Genomic DNA, 21006 nt, shown 5'->3' on the forward strand with positions numbered 1-21006 from the left:
ATTTTCCTCAGTCTGGTATGGTCCTGATGTGTTAGACTTCAGTTCCTATAATGCCTTGTCAATTTGTGATGAAAACTGGGAATTATGGGAAGTCTGAGTTGAGCAATAAATCTCAAAATCATAGTGTTGTTTCTTTTTATGGGAGGAGATGCATTTTCTGGAGCTGTCTGATTATTCATTTAGTTTTCTGTTTGCATTCTGATGTGCTCTAACTAATCAATATGCTTTCATTTCCTTAATATATAGATAGCTTGTATATCAACATTTCTCTTAGAAAGCTGGGGAGGAAGTAAATATGATACTGTTCCAGTCTTTCTTTCAGGGCCCAAGTAAGCCTGATATTTTTTCCTGTGACCTTCTGTGGCTGGTACTTTAAACAGGTAGCTGATATGTAAGGGAAGGAATCAAAGTCGGATTAGGGCTGCAGCAAAGAATTGTGTCTGTCACATATCCAATTTATTTCACTTGCACCTGCTACCAAAATGAATTGAAATATGGGGCCTTGGTATACTGGCAGTTCTTCAGATACGACAGGTCATTAATGAATGTTCAGTTACAACACACATCCCCAAATTACATAATCTCTATTTCAAAGTTACAAAGGTTGCAATGCTCCTGCACCATTCATTCACCATTAAAACTGACCACAGGGATGCTGCAGTGCCCTCTGCCTCTGTCCCCCATCCCACCCTGCAAAAATGCCACAGTGCTTGGGCCTGTTCCTCACATGTCCATCACCCATCACACTTATTTTTTGGATCTCTCCGGACCTCATGTTGGGGAAAGAGGGCTGGCCACATGTCCCTGGGCTGCACAGAGGTGACCCAAAGACAGCTGCCATTTTGTCCTACCCACTTGTGGGCAGCGACAAAATGGTATCCCTCAGACAAACTGCTTCATTTTGTTGCATTTTCTTAATGAGATCTATACAGAAGCTTCTGAATGCTACAGAAAGCTTCTGCAGCACTGTGCAGATCTCATTAAGAGAACAAAATGAAGCAGTTTATTTCCAGACTGCATGGCAATGATCCAAACATGGTTGCCATTTTGTATCTAGGACAAAATGGTGACCACTTCCAGAACTGTACCACATGGTCAGACAAAGAAGCAATCCATTCCAATATTCTGGAAGGCCTCAGAGCTCTTCAAAGAATAAGTGAGGAGGAGGAGGATGTTTGTCCTGATCAGGTGGGAATTAGACCTAAGGCCCACCTGACCTGAAGGAAGTGTGAAAAGGCCTGTGGAGACCCAAGGGTTGGGAGTAGAGCACAGGGCAGGGGGTGAAGGAGGCCTTGAGAGGGCCAGGGCATGTGGACCTATGTCTGTACTAGGCTTCCAAGGGCCTCTTGCACCCCTGAGGCACCCGATTCTTTACTTAATGGCCCAGGCATTCGTTTAATGGTTCATTGGGGAAAACAAAGATGGGGGGGTGGTCATTAGATGAGATATTTCACCTAACAATCATTGAGACATGCGACCGTAATGGGCAGATCCATTATGGACATAATCTTGAGGACTACCTGTGGTGGAGACTTAAACATTGCCAAATATGGATTGTGGGAACAGAAATCTTACAGGTTTGGGCAGACATCATATTCAACTGCTTTAACTTTACCTGTACATTCTTGAAATACTTTTTGCATTTTTCATTAAACCCCACTTTTTTATTTTCACTTGAACAACTCTATTCTAGTACAAACTAACATTTAATGTAGTAAAGGTATCATTTTCTGATTGATAATGGATTCCTTTTTTTCCTGTTATTGCTGTGTAGTTCCTTGCTCAATTAAAACTCATGGATTACAGCTTGCTAGTTGGAATTCATGATGTTGAACGAGCCGAGCAAGAGGAAGTAGAATGTGAAGAGAATGAGGAAGAGGAAGGAGAAAGTGATGGGACTCACCCAGTTGGAACACCTCCAGATAGCCCAGGAAATACACTGAACAGTTTGCAGCCTTTAGCCCCAGGAGAATTTGATCCAACCATTGATGTTTATGGTATAAAATGCCATGAAAGTAAGTGGCTTTGCTATAAAGTCTTAGACATGAAGGGCATTAGGGTTCCTGTGGAAATATGCTTTATAGAGTTTCTCCTTAGCTCTAGTAGTTAAACACTAAGTTAAGTAAGTTGAAACTAAGTTAACAGTATACAAAATTATAGAAAGTCTGTGGCACAGAGTACAGCAATTTAGCTTTGTATTTATATATTTCAATTACATATCACACAGTGTGTCTCCAAGTGTTTAGCATTTCAAATACTGAAACCATTATATATGCATTAACTTAGGAACCAGTTTGGAGTAGTAGATAAGGCACCAGATTAGAAACAAGCAGATTGTGAGTTTTAGTCCTACTTTAGGCATATAGCCAGGGTAACGCAGTGCCAACTAGTCTTTCTCAGCCCTAGGGCAAGTCATTTCCAAAATCTTGCCAAGAAAACATCAGGGGATTGTTTCTTGGAGAAGAACATTGGCTCAAATCAACACATAAATTCATATTTCTCTTTATGTCAGCTCTGTAAGATACAATATATATGTGATACTAGTAATTCATTCCAATTACATTATTCAAAATGCATGCTAGATCTACAAAATTGGAGGCAGGGAGGATTATTGAAGTCATTTAGAATAATGTCCATCCAATGTATGGATCCACTATTGCAGCATCTGTAAAGATGGCCATCCAGCTTCCGTTTAAGAATCTCCAGCCAAGAAGAGTTCCCTACATCCTGAATAGTCTTCTCCATATTGAACATCTTTTCGCGTTAGGAAATTTCTCCAGATGTCCAGCTAACATTCAAATCCACTGTTTCTTTTCCTGTCTTCTGGAACAGCTCTAAACAATTCTTCCATCTTGTACATGACAGCCCTTCAGATAGATGAAGACAGCTGTCCTATATCCTTGCAGTCTTTTCTTCAGACTAAACATACCTAACCCCTCCAAATGTTTCTCAGTTTTTTCCTTCTGGTACCTTATCATCTTGGTATACTTTTCAGTCAGGACTATCTTCTCTTATTTTAAACTTTTAGGAACTCATATCTTAGCTGTCTTCTATCAAACCAATGCAATCTAAACATTTATTGGTGGAATGTGCACAGATTTTCTTGCAATTTAAGGTTAAGGTTAAGGTTATCTTATATGCCACCTAGAGTCACATATGTGAGATGTGTGGCTATATAAATCAAATAAATAGAATACAATAAAAAGTGCTGAATTCTACCTGCCTTTTATAGCCAAGAACAGCTGATTTTAAGAGGTTTAATAAAATGTATTATATTTGAACTCCTCTCCCAACCCAGTAACACATCATCACAATACTCTCTATTGTCAGACTTGAGGAACTTTTGTTCAGACTGATTATGTGGGTTCAAATTCAAAGTGTGAATTTGTTGAAGCAATTATCCCAATTTATATTTGTTTATTTAACAATCTCCCTAGGTACAGTTTAATTTTATTTCCCCATCTCTTCCCCACTCCCTTCCCCACAGATGCAGCTAGAAAAGAGGTATACTTCATGGCTATTATTGACATTCTTACTCATTACGACGCCAAAAAGAAAGCTGCCCATGCTGCAAAAACTGTGAAACATGGGGTGAGTAGGCCTCCATTCTGACAGTGTCCTGTCAAGGATTTTCAGGGGTTGGACCATTAAAGGGCTTTCAATAAAGATGCTTACATTCCCCTGTCTCTCTATATCTGAAGGCCTGTCTACAATGAGGAGAGATCAGATGTGAGAGATATTATCACTTTGTCTCACAAAGCAGTCATGCAAATACGGCTCAGTTAATTTTGAAAATGTGTTATTGAGTGAGAATGAACCATTTTCAAATAACATTTTCTTCTGAAGGGATTTTCTCTTTTACTTATGAGACTCCTATAACTAGGCTATTATGAACCCTAAATAATTTCTGGAAATAGTTTGAAGATCTGTAAAGTAGAATCTTCCTTGCAGAATAGAGAATGCAGTTTTCATTGGTTCAAGAATCACCCCAACTTTTGAAAACATGTTGAAGATTTCTCTCAAAACTTTTCTCAAAGGGTGGGCTATGATCCATATGGAGAGTGTAGAGGTTTGGGTTTTATTAAAAGTTAAATTAAGTAATTTAAGTCCCCACAAAATTTATTGATACTATTTTCATCGTGCCTTCTTCAGGGCACCAGAATATACTTTTTGTAATCCAGTACCAAATCAAACTTGGTATATAGTAAATGGGTATGACTTCTTATATGACAGTCAAAACCTTATTCACATAAAAATGCAATTACAATAGAATAAGATCAAAGATTGGAATAGATAGATCTTGAATGAATGTTTGCTTCCTTCAATTTCTCTGGTATTTTATCTAATAAGAGTTTCTGAGGAGGTTCTACCTCAGCGTCCTCCCTTCATCTTTCCTCTCTTCTCCCATCCCTTCCCTTCCTTCCTCCCCTCCCAACCTTCCTTTCCTCTCCCCTGGATAAACACTCTTCCTAACAAATCAACTATTTCTATTCCTTATTATTTTTATTTTCAATGAATGTCTTAAAGTTAATGGCATTCAAAGCATTCTTTGAAATAAAGAGTATGTTTGAGATGCATGCTAGTTTTTCATTAAAAAAAATAGACTCTGAAAAATAAAATTGGGTAGATTGTGCAGCCTTCGGGCACAAAGGAAAGTATATTTAGACAATCTTCTCCTATCCTAACCCGGGAATTGGAATAGCTGAGCATAAATGAACAACACCAGATTGGGAAATACAGATGTAAGATGCCCTAAACTTTTAAATTTAATTTGTGTCTCATCATCATCATCTTCTGGTTTTACAGGCTGGTGCAGAGATTTCAACAGTTAATCCTGAACAGTATTCAAAACGGTTCTTGGACTTTATTGCCAACATCTTAACGTAACCTAATGCTCTTTTGGACAGTATGAGGTCTGGAAGAAGCAGCAAATTGTTACAAGTGTGTAAGGGGTCTTTATGAAAGCTTCTTTTAAAAAGAACTCATTCTATCTTGCAGAAGGCAGCCCCCACCCCACCCCACCCATTTACATCTGCTGGCAAAGATGACTTACTGGGGTGAAATATTTGCTTTTACAGCTGCCTGATTATGCCCAGCATAGTTTTAGCTATTTCTGACATGTATGTGTGTGTGAGATTGTATGTGTGTATGAGTGTGCAAAAATGGATATAAATTAACTAATAATAACTAAAATAGATCAGCTCCTATTCAATGTGCATTGCAACAACACCTCTCTGTGGATATTAGCTGAAATAGATGAATGGAAAAAAGATATTGTGGAAAGGGAAGAAAAATCTATGTGCATGTTGGGACCTACAATATTGGAATCAAAGCTGTAAACTGTGGATCAGTTTAAAATTTGAACTGAAAGATGCAAGATAATATTGGTGGTAATTATGACTCTGATCTTATTGTGAATGTTACACTTAACAACCCTGCATGTTTGCACTCCTTAAGAATAATCCCCATTTGCTGGAAGCTTTTCCTCTTGGCAGTTTTTTAAAACCTATATTACTAAGTAAGCCCATTGCAACAGGAAAGAGTCTTCCAGCAACGCAGAAGTTTGGCTCTTGTTTTATTAAATTCTGATGCCATAATCATTCTGTGTATTTGCCAAGGGCAAAACTCATTTTGAGGATCAGGGTGGGAAAAATATAGACTGTTTAATTGTCTTGTAATATGGAGATTTTGCATTGTATGTTTATCATATAGAAACTGAGTATAGTATAAAGAAAATCAAATACGCTTTTTAGAAAAATCAATTGTTAGGGGCAAAAATGGCATTTTTCCCACATGAACAAAAATGTAGAAAGGTTTGCTCATCTGTGAGAGATCAAAGGAAGACATTAAATGCTTACATGTGCTGTTTTTAAAATATTTTATTAAAATATTCTTTTCTAAGCCCTATATTTTATTGTTTACATTGAAAGGAAAACAGGGATGCTCTTGAGTTTGTTAGAGAATCTGAAGTTTACATGTAAAGTTACTTTGCAGTACAGATAAAGTAATTTCTTCGATTGTAACATGCAGTAATGTATCAGAGCATATATTTTATTCACCCTTGTGATAGAATCTTTTTTTACAACAGTGACAGACTGTTTTGAAGTATTTTAAATGCTATTTTAATTATATTAATTTAGCTTTGTGTCTTTCTAAATTATATTGTTTAAATGATTGCCTAAAATTCTGCTGTTCCCTACAATCTGCTGGTTTTTATTTTTGGAGGTTTTGAAAAGGACAGAATTAGAGATGCTTAATTATATTCTGTATGTATGACCTGTGCAAAAACAATGTGCCTTTTAAAATTCTTTGTTTAAATAGACATTCATAGGCAATTTTTAAGAAGAAATAACACCCTGCAATTTATAATTTTATTCCTGGAGTGCCAGATTGCCTTCTCTATTAATATAATGACAGTACAGCTACAATTTCAGTACATGTAATGTTAACTAGAAAATTCTAGTAAAATAACAACTGGTCTTGCAATCCTTTGTGGTCAGGAGCAATATCATCTCTGTTAATAACTGGGTTATTTTTTTAAAAGGTCTTATTACCTTTTTAAAATATTTCTCAGTAGGTTTTCTTTCCCCCCCATAATAACGCTTCAAAAATTGATAGGTTTTTTTAAAAATAACTAATCCTATTCTTCCTCCTGACGCCTCGTATTTGGTCTAGAAAAGAGTTGAGGACATTTTAAAGCTAGATGTGTGTTTGTGTGTCGATGCAAAAGCAAATTACACAGGCCTTCCAAACCATCCAATGGAAATTTATTAAATAAGGAGCTAATTAGAATTGGGGGGAACCTAGTATTAATGTACATAATATATATGCTAAAAGTGTTGGATTATCTTGCTAGAATCTGTAAAGATACCTGGAAGAGATTCTTGGCTGATCCTCTGGAGATCACTGGGATCTGCCAGTGTAGATAACATTCAACTGCTCCAGGATTCATGGTATATTTGGGCATAAAGCTTTTTTTTTTTTTCTTCTTTAAAATACCAACGAAAATCCTGCTGTCTCATCTCACTGCTCGGGTTACTTCCCAAAAAGCCATATAAACTATCAGTAACTGCATTTGCTTCACACCAGCTATGTTGTTCTTTTCCTTTGATATAAATGTCTACAATTGATTGATTTTTGTGCATAATGCTGCTGCTTTCAATATTTTAATATATGTCAGCTGTGGCACATCTGAATAATATATGCATTTCCTTAACAATTCTAGTTTTATTTGGTGTTTCAAAATATAAAGTGCTGTTTTAGGTTTCAATAATCCATTCATGCACATGATACTCAAAATCGCATCCTTCAGTTTTAGATAACATGGCAAAAATTTTGAGTTAGGGTAAAATGAACAGTGGTTAATAATTGATTTGAAGGGATAGAGTGTACACATGTATTATTCCTAAATATCACATCTATTTTAGAAACTCCTTTGAACATATTGCTTGGGCTCCAATTTGTTTTTATAACATTCATGCCTTTAAAGGTTTTATTCTTTATAAATGAACTCCAAATTTCCACAGGGAAGATATTGTTGCTGTTTTATAGACCAGCTATGTCCCAATTGATACATGGCCACTAAATGAAGCGGTATCTCTCTTATTAGCTGAATTTCTACTGGTTCAATTGGATATGTAATGTAATTGGGTGAACAGTCACCATAAATGCTACTACCATGAGTGACTTTTCAGGATTATTAATAAATTTAACTAATTTTTATTGCATTACAGATTGTATTTTCTCATTTATATTATTCTATATTATCCTAGGCTTTTCAAATAAGGCTCCCTGACATTATGAGCTTTATGCTGCTTTGTGCTTCAGTGTAGACTTAAATGATAGATGTAGTTCTCTAGAATGACAAATGTTCCTACTACTAGTTCCTTTTCATATTCCCTCTTAAATTAATATACAAAAATAAGATCTGCACATTTTCTTAAGGTCAATGTGCAAAAAATGGAGCCAAAAATATTGGATCCTTTTATTTAATTGCATTTTTTTATCCAATTTTGCAGTTTCAAGGGCAGTCTGCAAGGTTTAAGGTATCCATTTCATCCTTTAAAAATTCTGAATGCCCAACTGGATCTCAATTCACAGTCTAGCTCCTAATATGCCGCATAAAGTGTGATGCAGCTCTTGGAGAATATGGTTCTCCAAGAACCATAGTTCATATTTCCAAATATTACCTTCATTTTGTTTCTTATCTCTCTCCATGACAAACACGGCATGTCTTTCAGTTTTCCCTCTTTGATTATTTTTCTCCTATATTTTTAAAAAGGCAGGATAGGTTTTGTGAAAGCATCATTCCCCTAAAAAAAGAATGTTCGTTCTGTTTCATTTGTTATACAGTCAGCGCTTCTCCAGGCCAATTTGTACCTGACTGTTTAATTATTATACTTATCCCCAGTTCTGTAGTCGAGTGTCTCCTTTTATCAATAAGATAAAACAATGTCCTCCATAACTAGCAAAACTATATTAAAGGTTTAAATATGTATATAACCTATAAATATGGTTATTGTTCTTTTTTAAATGCATGGCATTCTTAATAGTTCCTATATGCTGATAGCCACAGGTCATATTGTTTCTTGGGAGCTTATATTTTAGCTTTTGCCACAATCTCTCTTTTTTAAACATTTGGGTATATTTATCTATTATATTGCTTTGTCATTATATAACCAGGGCACTTAACCCTTCTTGTTCTAATTTCTTCCACGTTTCAGTGTGTTTTTCACTCAGAATACCATCTATAATGGAATTCTTATCTTCTGCCCTATTGTTGTTACAAATAACAGCCTTTTTTCCTTTTGCGCTGCTCAGTTTGGTTAACCTATTCCAGGAATCCTATTGTTCTTGATTGAGCTCTATTTTCCTAATGATTTCTTGCAGATGTTCAGATATGATTGAACCAATTAATGGTTTAACACAATGGGTCGTCCGTCAGGTGAATTCCACAATGGTTAATCCTTTGTTTTTCTAATTGAATACTGTTTCATTTAATTTTCCAGCCAGTTTTTGTTTAATGAAGTCTCCATCCTCAAAACATCATATGGAATGTCAGAGGACCTAGTTTGAAAAAGTTTCAGATTAGATCCTCTTGAATACCTCGTGGCTGCAAATTGCAATAGCACTGCTTTGGAGATACTATTAACTAGACACTTCCAAAATAACTCAATGTGTTAGTGCCTATTACTATTGATAGTTTTTCTATTCTTACCTGTATTCTTCTGTCCCAGTTTCTTTGTTTTAAATTTCATCAGTCATAATTGCAGGTCATCATTTAATACTTCAATTATTTTTGCTAAAATTCCCAGTGTTTATTTCTTTTTGAATAAGTCTTGATGTTCTTTAAACAAAATTATTCTGTAGATAGAATGGACAATATGTCCTATGTAATTTGGAAATCCTGAGCAAAAGTACTTTGGAGAATGAAAATAGCATCATTCCGTATCTGCCATTTGATCCCAGGAAAATGCATGGCTGTTTTAAAGAGCTGCACACAGAGAGTATGTTTGTGCTACAGCATGGTTACAATAATTTCTTTGGATCTAAGCAGACTCCTGGTAGATAGCTTTAATATTCCCTTTGTCTGATTGCAAAAAAAACATGGTTTATGCGTTATGCTAAGACAAAATGTAATTGTTTGACTTTATGGACCCACTTTAATGTTTGTAAAGCATATTTTATGGCTTAATATTTGGGTGGATTCAACCACTAAATTACCCCATCCCATACTGGCCACTGTAGTTTAAGCACTAATCTTGGAACTGACACTGGCAATATCCATCCAAATTTAAATGCAACCTTCAATTATGTTAGAGATGTCTAATGAGTCAATAAATTGCAGTCTACTTTACTATTCTGAATACAATATGGAAAAATATGTGTGTGTTTAAATTCAAGCTTCTGCATTCTGATTTACTGAGAACCATGTCTATCCGTGATAGAGCAACCAGTTCCATTTTTAGTGTTGTCTGCTATTTATTTCCCTTTCTCTTATGGGCTGATTTATTGTGAATTAGGTTGGTTTCTTTCATATGTTACTATTTACAAATTGTCACATGGTGACTTTTTACAAAGATGAGCTTTTGGTCATAGTTTGTTCAATTAAAGAGAATAATTTTCGCTGTAGTAACATACCTTATATAGAAATCTAAGCTAGCAGATGTTAATGTACTATTACTATCAAACAGCTCATTGCAAATCTCACCACTCTTTAAAATTTAGATTCAAGTTACAAAGGTTACTGGATTTGAAGTTCATAATTTCTTGGGACTCTTAAGACAGTTCTTTTAAAACATTTTGTTAATTAATATTCAACCATGGCGGGAATCCATATATTGATATGTGTATTATTAATTACATAATTGACAACATTTTTAGTTCATTAGATGGGTCATTTACAGGAGGAGATATCATTCTGACTTGATTCCATGTATTTTTAAGTTTAACAAACAATTCTGAAAAGAAATCTGAAATTTAAAACTTGAGTGATAGGTTCTACAGTAGATCTAATTGAATGGTAGACCCTAGGATACCTTCTTTTAGCAACCGTGAAAATATGTGAGCCAGGTTTATTATTACTTTTAACATTTATTCAATGTAGCACAATTATTAGAAGACAGGAATGAGATATATTTGGATAATAGAATATGCTAGGAATACCACTGTACAGGCATACCTAGATATTTCTTATGATCCCAGTATGCCTGTCTCTAGATGTCCATTTAGTCTCCTTCTAGAATCCAGATTGGTTCTAAATTGTACCACCGTTTGATCCTCCTGGTGATGTTAATAGTACTGTAATGTGTGTGTACATCTCTGTATTTTTCTGTATTAAGTTGATAACTGGCTTCAATTTTTTATTCCTTCTCTCATACATGGAAAACTCCTGATCTCCAATATCATATGAATGTTATATTTCTTACAATACATAGTGGCTTCTAAGTTTAATGAGACTGCAAGAATATTTCTGGGCGACCATGTTACATTAAAGAGTGACAATTCCATTACGGCCAATTACCATGTGTGTTTTAATCAAATAAGTTCGCACCCTTTTCTATCTGTAATTGTCTTTGCCATTCATTATCTGTTAAATTGTTTGGAGAGGTAAGGAAGTTTCACATTGTATCACCTATCTCTAAAAAATACACTCTAGATATGAGTAAGGCTTTATAAAATAAAGCACTTTTGATTTGCTAGGAAACTCTGTCTCCTTGTATTTGTATCCTTTGGACATTTATGTAGCAAATCCATAATAGCTCAAATTCTCATTGATTTACAGTTGATGGAATATCTTCCCTAAGCTTTGATATTAAATGTATTTTATGGTACACCATAATATTTATGCTAACTTGAAACTGAGGACTATTCGAAGTTCATGATGGCAAATTGAGAGAAGATCTTTAAGGCCCTCCACTTTGTTGGCGAATGGAACTTGAAGGTAACTTACTATGAAGAAGGGGAATTAGTTTTCTGTAGAAATGGAATTATGTGTCATTATGAAAATGTGCATATAAAGGTTTAGCTGCACAATGCAATTCTGTTAAAATAGCTTGGTTGATCCAAATGAGCTTATAAAGCATAATAAATATGTACAGCTACATTGAAAAAGTTTGTTTAAAAAAATACTAGGAAAATATTCATTAAAATCCCCCAAGTTGAAACATACACACCAGAAAGGGGTATTGATAAGATATCTAAAGCAGTCTCCATTCTAAATACATATGAAATCAAAGTCTGCCCCAAAGCAGAAGATGAAATTCTGATCAAGGCTCTAAACAGTAAGTCTGTATATAAAACCCACATGTAACTTATTCCATTTTTCTTTTGAATCAGAGTCATTTATGAAATGCCATACATTTACATAAAATGTTAGTCCCACTTGGATGCTTGGTTTTTTGCTCCTATTTTTATTCATTTTTCCTTGTCTCATATTTCCTCTTTCATTTAAAGCTTACTTCACAGATCAAGAAAAATGGGGATGGAACAGAATAATTCCAGTAGTATTGGGGTTTTTTCTGCAATGACTAATCAATAAGTTGTCCCTATATTTGTAGTCTTTGCATTTTCCTAATAATTGCTGCTGACTCCATAGGAGAAACTGTTGTGCTTTTCCTATATTCCCCATGGATATCATCAAAACGAGAAGTGATAGAAGTTAACATGTTCTTCATTTGAGCCAGGTGACATGGGTAACTCCAGGAAACACTTGCCAATAATTCTGCTATATAGTCATCTAAAAAAAAAAAAAAAAAAAAACTGGTGTATTACATTCGAAATATAGATCCCCTCTTGTGTGTGTGGTTTTCTGTAATAGACCTGCAGTTCAGAGCACTGAGACTTTGTCACTCTGACTATGACAGTGGTATCAGCCACATGTTTCTATCTCTGACTTTTCAAATTAGGCCACGTGTTATGAAGAGAATGAATTTGCCACTTAAAAGTCAGAAATTCATTATAATTACCACATACCTCTTAATTTAATTATGTTTAAGCCACATGTTTAAAAAATGAAGTTCCTCTGCATTCATGATTTTCTTTGATTTTAAAACACCAATTTCTCCATTTGGTTAAGAAAAATATATTACCTGAGAAATATTCAAGAAAGATCAATAATATCTTAAAAGAAAATACTATTTCCTACAATGCATACAGTACTAGATAAATCTGGTATTTAGCAGTAGCGTACATGGCTTTCAAAACGGGTAAAATAGTTCTAAATGGGAATCTAAGGATTGGATGGAAATTTGAGGGTTGGTAGCAATATAACTCTGGACGCCAGTGTTAGCTACCTGCAACAGAACAGCTATCAAGAATGAGGCCCAACAGATGTTTATTAACTATATAACATTCATGCTTTTGGCCATGGTGACTGATGGTGCTGGAAGATTCAGCCGTTCTTGTGCTACAATTTCCTGTTTTTTCTCTAGAAAACAACTGCAAACTGGAAAACTCCATAGACTCTTTTTTTGTTTGTTTGTTTGTTCTTTTATTTAGAAAGAGGTTTTGGCAGACTAGTCCAAGGCAAAGAGAAATCTAAAAGTTAGCTTGGTTTCTTTATAGATGCCAAGAAAGTTTCAGTATGTGTTTAGTTATTGAATTTCTATAATATCCAAATCCAAGCTCTGTTATTTCTTTTTATGCATTTATCGGGAAATTATTTCCAAGGTGTTCATGCTTAAATCAACCAATAACAAAATAAACTAGACTAAAAGCAAACATTCATACATGAAGTAAAGTAAAATGGCCATTAAAAGCAGGCTTAAAATAGTATAATCCTAAATCTTTAAATCCTAGAGGAATAAAATATTTAAAATCTCTTCTTGGGGAAATACATGTACTGAAGCTGATAAAATGCAGAGTTGATTTGGTAACACATTTGTTTCTGCCACACAAGTGAGATGCTCCAGCAGACTGATATGACATAAAACAGATCCTGTCAGAGGATCACAACAAATTGCCCACAGATTGCTGTGCTTTTCAGCTTATGAATTGCTAAAAGACAAGTCTTCATTCTAGGAGGCAGTACTTTCTCATAAATCACAGGATATGGGAGAAAAATACTGTCCTTTAAATAGAATTTATCATAATGCAGAATCTAATTGCCCCATTGAGTAGATCAAGGCTACTTAGAGGTCCAATGCTCATTGGAAGAACTGACAGCTCCTGATAGCTCAAGACTCAAGGGTCTCATCTGACCATATCTTTGACAAATATTTTGAAGTAGTTGATTTAGCAATCACCAACTGTAGCTGATCAAATTGATAAGGAAAGTAGCTGTCAGCTCCATCCCACCGGGCTGCCATTCGGGTGGCGGGGGGGAGAGAGAACCAGCCACAGGAAAAGCCACCCAGAGCCCGACACCAATGTAGTTGCTGCATTCCAGCCACAGATGAGACCGGAATCATCCCTGAAACCCCAATACCATCTCGCTAGGCTGTGAAATGCCACAGACCCATGACGAAACAGAACACAGCCATTTCTTCTGCCGATTCATTGTTGGGAGGAGACCAGCTGACATTCAGTGCAATATGCAAATGTCATTGGTGACAAGGCCACAGGAAATTGGAAATGGCAAACCACCATTGCTGGCTGACATGAGGAGGCTGCAAGCAGGGGGTGGCCTGGGGGGGGCCATGGGGTGGAGCTGAGAAGGGAAGCAGGAACCTTTAAAAAGTGGTGGGGAGCACAGAGCAAACAGAGTTGACAAATGTTTTCATCTTCATGGGTGTTTGTCGAAGCGTGCCGGAGTGCTATATAAAGATTCATCACAGCAAGCCTGTTTGAATTGTTTTCTTTACTGGAGAGAGCCAGAACCTGACAGTAGCTTCATAAGAACATATACCCTACAATATAAATTAACACAATGATTATAGAAGGGCTGTGGCTCGGTAATGTGCACAAACAGACATACATACTACTAAATTTCTCTCTCTTAACATTTAATTGGGCAAAACAGGACATCAATGGACAACAGTTTTTGAATCAAAATAGCTCAGATGGGCTAACTTACAGAATGTACAATATCTGGAAGACATGACTATTATGGAATTGAAATTTCACAACTTTTATAAAACATTTCGTGACATAAGTATCCTAAAATACAATAAAAATGCAAAACACTTCCTGTACTGCTTTTTGCTGTACAGTTCAACCTGGGCTATTTTCAAGGCATCTCTGAATATATTCCAGCTTTTCCAGCAAAGGAAGTACTTTAAAAAGTTCTGTCACTGTTGAGGCATTGAGGAATCTGGTAAGAAAATGTCTCTGAAACTATAACCAAAGGGATCACAGGTTGTCTAGTATACTTATTATAAGGTTATTTAGGCTTCTGGCTTGATGTCTAAAGCCGTTATAGTTTCTTTAACAAAACACAAGCAAACCATGACTGACTGAATGCGAGCATTAACTATTTGCAAGTAAAATAATTTGGATTCAATCTGTACCCAGATGGTACAATCCATCCTTGGTCTGTAAATATTCCTAGTTCATCCACGGTTGCTTACAAATGATTCAGAGGGATCCTACCTATTTCTTGATCTGATATTCTGAATAGAAGAGCCCTATCCAGCCTAGGCACCATGCTGCTGTACAGTACAACCTTAAATTATTAGAATTTCAGGATTCTGGGAACTGAAGTCCACACATCTGGAGAGTATCCAGGATGGGCAAAGAATATGTGGAAAATACTGAGTAAGATAAGCCAATTCGTTGTATAAGACAAAATGAGCATGCATTACCTGAGATGTGGCCCTGATCTCGCCATCTTTTATCTATCTGAAAAAAACTGTGTTTTTACATCTTCATGTGTTAACTTTTTAAATAATGTATTTACTGACATTTTTAATAGATTTACTAAAAACAAATACAAGCTTATTTAAAAGATAAAAGTAATAAACTTAAAAATGTGCAAGAGAAAGAAAAATTCTCCAACATAAGCTATCATAATAAGATGTTACGTGTAAGTTGGCTGCAAAACACCCAAATTGTGACAAGGGATTTTGCAACAGTTATTTCTTCAAGGCCTGACTACAAATTCCTCTGTTCAGCACTGCCATAACTTTGAATGGTCACTGAACAAATGGATGTGAGTTGAGGACTACCAGTATGGATTTTATTTCATTTCAGTTGTTTCCTGTGGGGGTATTATTTAATTACTGGTATGCAGTTGCTTTTCAAATCTTACAACAAAAGTGCAGCTTCATCTAGTCTCCTATCCCATTTTTATTAAATCAAAAACTTTTTGTTGTTTGCTTTTTGTCAATTATATTTTATTTTTACACTCTTAAATATCTATTTAAAATTCAAAGAAATATCAAAGAAAGAACATGAAACTCACTATGTTAAACTCAGCATTTGAAGGTCGCAAATATTTGTGAAATAGTTAAATAGATCATTCTCAGAAATGTTCAGAAAATGAATGGAGCTGGTTTAGTGTCCTTGTTAAAGTCTCTACCAGAGCTGAGAAGGAGATTCCATCTTCCGTTGTTCAGTTCCACAGAGACCATTATTTTAAGCTCCTCCCCCTCATGAAGAGCTGTCATGTATAGAGTACTTGTGGGGAATATCTTATCTTTTTCAGGAGAAGTTCTGAAAGACCAGTCTACCTGCTGGTCCTTTAATTTTCACCACATTTGCAGAAATGTCTTCAGTCAGCCATGACTTACCAAGAAGCCATATCTTCCTGTATTACGATGATTTAGTTGATCCTAGTAATGGTAGAAATTATCTTATGGTGACTGTTGAAGGAAAAAGCCATTACAGGTGAAGGTGAAGCCTTCCATCTATAGTGTACTTAAAAGTTTGTGAACCCTTTTAAACTACCAGTATTTCTACATAAATAGAACCTAAATTGTAATCTGTTCTCCACGCAAGTTTTAAAACTAGATTAAGAAAACCCAGTTTTAAACAAATGAGTCAAAACTATTATATTTGTCTACTGATTTGATTTTAAAGCTGCTTGACTTCCCACCTATTATTTATGCAGGAACTGTAAGGCATAAAACTATGAAAAACCCAGAAAAATAGTAAGAATAAAAATGTATAGAAGGTCTCAGATTCAATGTCTGCCCTCTCAAATTAAACAATAATGGAAATTAACATCTGTGCTTGTATCCTGGACTGTGGCTATCCACATCAATAACTTGGTATAAAAAAGCTTCTTATATTGCTATTTGAACTTTATAATAAATATATGATACTACTTTCCCAGCAAAACATTTATTCTACTAATCATAAACATCCCTTTTAGCTTTGCTGTATTGTTGTGTGTAATATGAGAAGTCCTACTGTATTCTTTTTACCTGAAATATGGCCTCTGCTGCCAAGGCTCAAGTGATAAATCCTTTTTTTTAAAAAATCATTCTAGTTACTTGGACTTCTATTTGTAACAAAGTAAGACTTTGATTCAGGGGTGAAATCCATTTACCTTCGCTACCAGTTTGCAAATGTGAGCACATGCGCCTTCTCCATGCATGCGCAGAGCCTTCTGTGCATGCGCAGAGGATTAAAAATGGATGTGATGATGTCCGGGCAGGTGGGCGGAGCCTCCCACTGCCGGCGCTACCGGCTCACCCAAACCGGATAGAACCGGCTGCATTTCACCACTGCTTTGATCCTTTATTGACTTGAATCATGTATTTCAACAAGGATGATACTGGGGCACACAAGTCATTTTGCTTACTTGCAGAATGGCAGTTTTACAGCAAAGGAGTGGCTTTTTAAAAAAGTAATCAGTCAGATAAAAGGATTCAGTTGAATTCAGCAGTAGGTCTTCAGTAGAAAATAAGAAAATATTATTTCTAGTAAATTATCATGCAAACATTGAACCAATGAAGCAGGGCGTGGAATACTTTATAATATGTATAATGTTGTTCAAAATTCTGTGCTGGAGATAAACAAAAGTTGGGTTAAAAACACAGCTGTTAACATGATCACCTTTTCTCCTGGCAAGAAAGCATTTTAAAGTATTGATGTGCAAATGGTTCCAAATTCACTTCAGTGGAATAGCTCTTGAAAATGCAAATACAATTTTTTGTCATAGTTAAAGGAAAATCAGGTAACTGTCAGAAATCCTACATTCTTATTTGATATCAAGAGCAAAATAAAACATTTAAGGAGACATTCATGAAATTTCAAAATATATATCTTGGACTGACTGGCTCAAAACCTTAATACTGTCTTTTTAAAGTATCAAAAAAAGCTAACCAAAAGATTGTGGAATTTTTTAAGCTACCTTTTCCTTTTAGAAAAATGTCAGAGCACTGTTGAGTTTGAGAAAATAGATCATAGTTGTACAAAGTTAGACTGCATGTATGTTCATTTTAAAACTTCTTTTAGTACTGTACAGAGAAGGGACAAACAGCACAGCTGAAGCATGCTTGACAAAGTTGTTTATTAGTCCCTTGCTGGCATTTCTCTCCTATGAGAAACTTTTTAAACGCTTCAGGGAGTAAGAAATTAATAAAGTAATTTGGAGAAAATGGAGGTAGAGAGAAGGGGAGAATATTAGTGTCTTGCTTTTTTCCCCTCCAAATTCTCATTGTTCCACCCTAAAATTAGATATCTACATATTAATCAGGTTCCTCTTGTTCAAAATGAGCTGAAATGTTATAACAATTTGGAAGAGCAAAGAAGAATAAGAAGCAATGATGTTACTCAGATCAAGCTGGTAATTTTTGTTTTGAAATGCTAAGCCTCTTGTTTCAGATGCTTCATCTGAAGTTCTAAATGTATAACAATTTAGCAGAGCATTGTGGGTGTCGGTGTTTTTACATATATGCACGCACAAACACAAAACAGTCATGAAACACAATCTCCAAATTAAAAAAAAATGATCAATTAAAATCCAGGCAGGTTAATTTGATGAAAATATTCCAACAGTTTGCTGCTCCCTTTGAAATAAATATCCTAATTTTAAAGAAAAAAATGAAAAATGGGAATAATCTAATTATTGTATAAGGAAAGTGTCATTCTCTGAATGGTGAGATGCTCTCAGTCTCACCGTTAAGATTGACTTTGGGTCGAGATTGCCACTAGCTATTATGGATCAGTCAGCCTAGCCTCGTGTTAGATTGTCAACATGTTTGTGAACATGTGGACAACTTTCTGCTCCTTGGATTTTGTTCATGCTTCAAGATAATAATTTCAATCTTGTGTGTTGCTCAGAGCCCACCACTGGATTTCGTTTGCCTGGAGGACAGCATGGCATACTGTGGCTTCTCAGCCATGTTGGAAGAGACCTAGTAATATGTGTTGCCACATTTAGAAATCCAATGTGCAGTGTACTGTGATGCAGCATTCATTCATTAAACAGCAGAAATGTTCAACAACACAAACAGTTATTTTAAATGAGTGCAAACACCTGCTTCCATCAGCAATGTGAATCTCTGCTTTTCAGCCCCATGAATCAATGCTGAGACTACAGGTTAATGAGTAAATGCCTTTTCCCATCACTTCTGAGAGTTTTAGAATACGGGTACAGACTGAGGTCTACCTTCCTCATTTTTTGGTTATCAAAAGCTAAAAATGATAGTTTTATAATGTAAAACCAAAAATAAGGTTTGCTCTACACTCCTCCCCCCGCTTTTTTTTTGGCCATGCAAAAAAAGGGAGGGAAATCTGGCCATGTCTGATATATGATATATTATCTATTTTGCATCATAGCCTCACCTCAGCCTTCAAAGTGTATATACCAGGGAGTAAATTCCAATAGCAAGATAAACTTTAGTGGACCAATTTAAGGCATAAAAGAGTACCTTACCCAGGATGGAAACCATTTTTATTTTAACAGCTGGATTTTATATTTCTATTCTCCTACCATGTTTTATTTCTTTCTGCCCCACTTTCTGCTAAACTATTCAAACCAATAAACCTTTTTAGTAGATGAAAATAACAGGGATGCTTCTAATGAAGGACTCTTAGCATTATTAGTCACCAATAGGTAATTTCTCATGCCTCCTTAATGGTATATGGTTTCTTACCATATTTTGTGATAGTATAGAAAGAAATAGTGAGAAAGCACAGGAGGATTATAAATAGAAGGTATTACTGTCTAGATTACAAAATCCACTTTTCTAAGATGGCTGTTACATAATAAATGCTACTATTAATAAATAAGAATGTCTAATTCTGAGAGGGCTTTGTGGCTTCACAGCAGTGACATCATTGAAGAAATAACTGAAAATGTGGGTTTGTTAAAAGAGAAATCTGGAAGGAGAGCAACTCAGAATGCATGTGAATTTGGGTGGTGTGCTTTTGTCAAAACCCCCTTCTGCTCTGGAAATATTCCAGATAGAGAAAGAAAAAGAAAGAAAGATTTTAATTAAAACACACTCTGGGAGAAAAAAAAATTGAAAGAGATTTACATCCAGAATGACATATTGATTTTTATTTTGGAGAAAAAGCTGTAAAGTCAGTATGTGGAACATGCTTGTGATCAAAATTATGACCACAGGCCAGGTTCTTATCAAACATTGTACACCCACCTTTACACTGACAATAAATGACTTCTGAAGAGATCAAATCACTTCTGGGAAAGGAGTAGGAAATAATTTTTGACAGAACATTGGCAAGGAACCATAACCTGAATCACCGCATGTTCTGGAGCAAAGCCCGATTATTATTTCCTTGTCAACATAAAGACATTAATTTAAAGCATACTTTAGAAAAGTATTTGTGTTACTTGTAGCTTGATCCTGTGATCAGTCACGGAGAATCTCTGGTGTCAAGAACACAGGAGGTTATATTGATAGATATGTCATCTATCTCTGTCATCAAATCTTTTAATCACAACCAAAATCAATGCAATTATACCCATTAAAAATAGAAGAAATCATATTTGTCTTACATTAGTGTGTTGATTATGATATAGAATTATCCTTCCAAGCTTGAAAAGGCACCGTGTTGCCTAAGTAAGACTTAGTAATGTATTTTAATCTCTCTATACATTACAGTTTCAGGCAAGATATATATCACTTAATGATGATTTGTATAACTTTGATTCTTCTCTACTCTGGCCTGATCAGGCTTTACTTGCAATAAGGTTCCTGTGTCCATTCTGGTTATCTCAGTTGAAAAGGCATGTCATAGACCTGAACAAGTTCAAAGAAGGGCTACCAAGATAGTGAAGAGTCTTGGGGAAAAAATTAATGAGAGTATGTTTCTTTAGCTTACATAAAAGATGCTAAGGGTTGATGGGTCTTCTAATACAGGGGTCCTCAATCCTCTTCCACAGACTTGTTCAAAACCGGTCTGTGGAAGAGATGGGCAAATGCACATGTGCGAAGCTTCACTCACACAAATGGAAGGCATAAAATAGCTTGGAACTTCTTGCATGCAAACACATAGGCCAAGCTGCCAAGCTAGAAAGGTTGGGAACCGCTATTCTAATATACATAGACCTGAATGATGCATGTATTGTAAATTCATGTCAGTTGCCAAGCACCAGAATTTTAATCACATGACCATGGGTATAAATGTAATAAATAAATAAAAACTGTACAA

General features: G+C 35.5%; 1 protein-coding gene across 3 annotated transcripts in view; it reads left to right on the top strand.

Annotated features, from left to right (window-relative positions):
* PIP4K2A (phosphatidylinositol-5-phosphate 4-kinase type 2 alpha) overlaps window positions 1-5901 on the top strand; it is an 82083-nt gene extending 76182 nt beyond the window's left edge. For 2 of the 3 annotated variants that reach the window (XM_034402132.3, XM_060685019.2), the window contains exons 8-10: window positions 1775-2015; window positions 3488-3591; window positions 4807-5901. In XM_034402132.3, coding sequence (XP_034258023.2) covers window positions 1775-2015; window positions 3488-3591; window positions 4807-4887 — 426 coding nt within the window. In that variant the 3' untranslated portion in view covers window positions 4888-5901. The remainder of the gene's footprint in view (window positions 1-1774; window positions 2016-3487; window positions 3592-4806) is intronic. The other variant, XM_087892812.1, reaches the window with a different exon arrangement.
* Window positions 5902-21006: the final 15105 nt, after the last annotated feature.

The sequence above is a fragment of the Pantherophis guttatus genome, chromosome 4 (assembly GCF_059756535.1).
Source record: "Pantherophis guttatus breed Tessera chromosome 4, ASM5975653v1, whole genome shotgun sequence".
NCBI lineage: Eukaryota > Metazoa > Chordata > Lepidosauria > Squamata > Colubridae > Pantherophis > Pantherophis guttatus.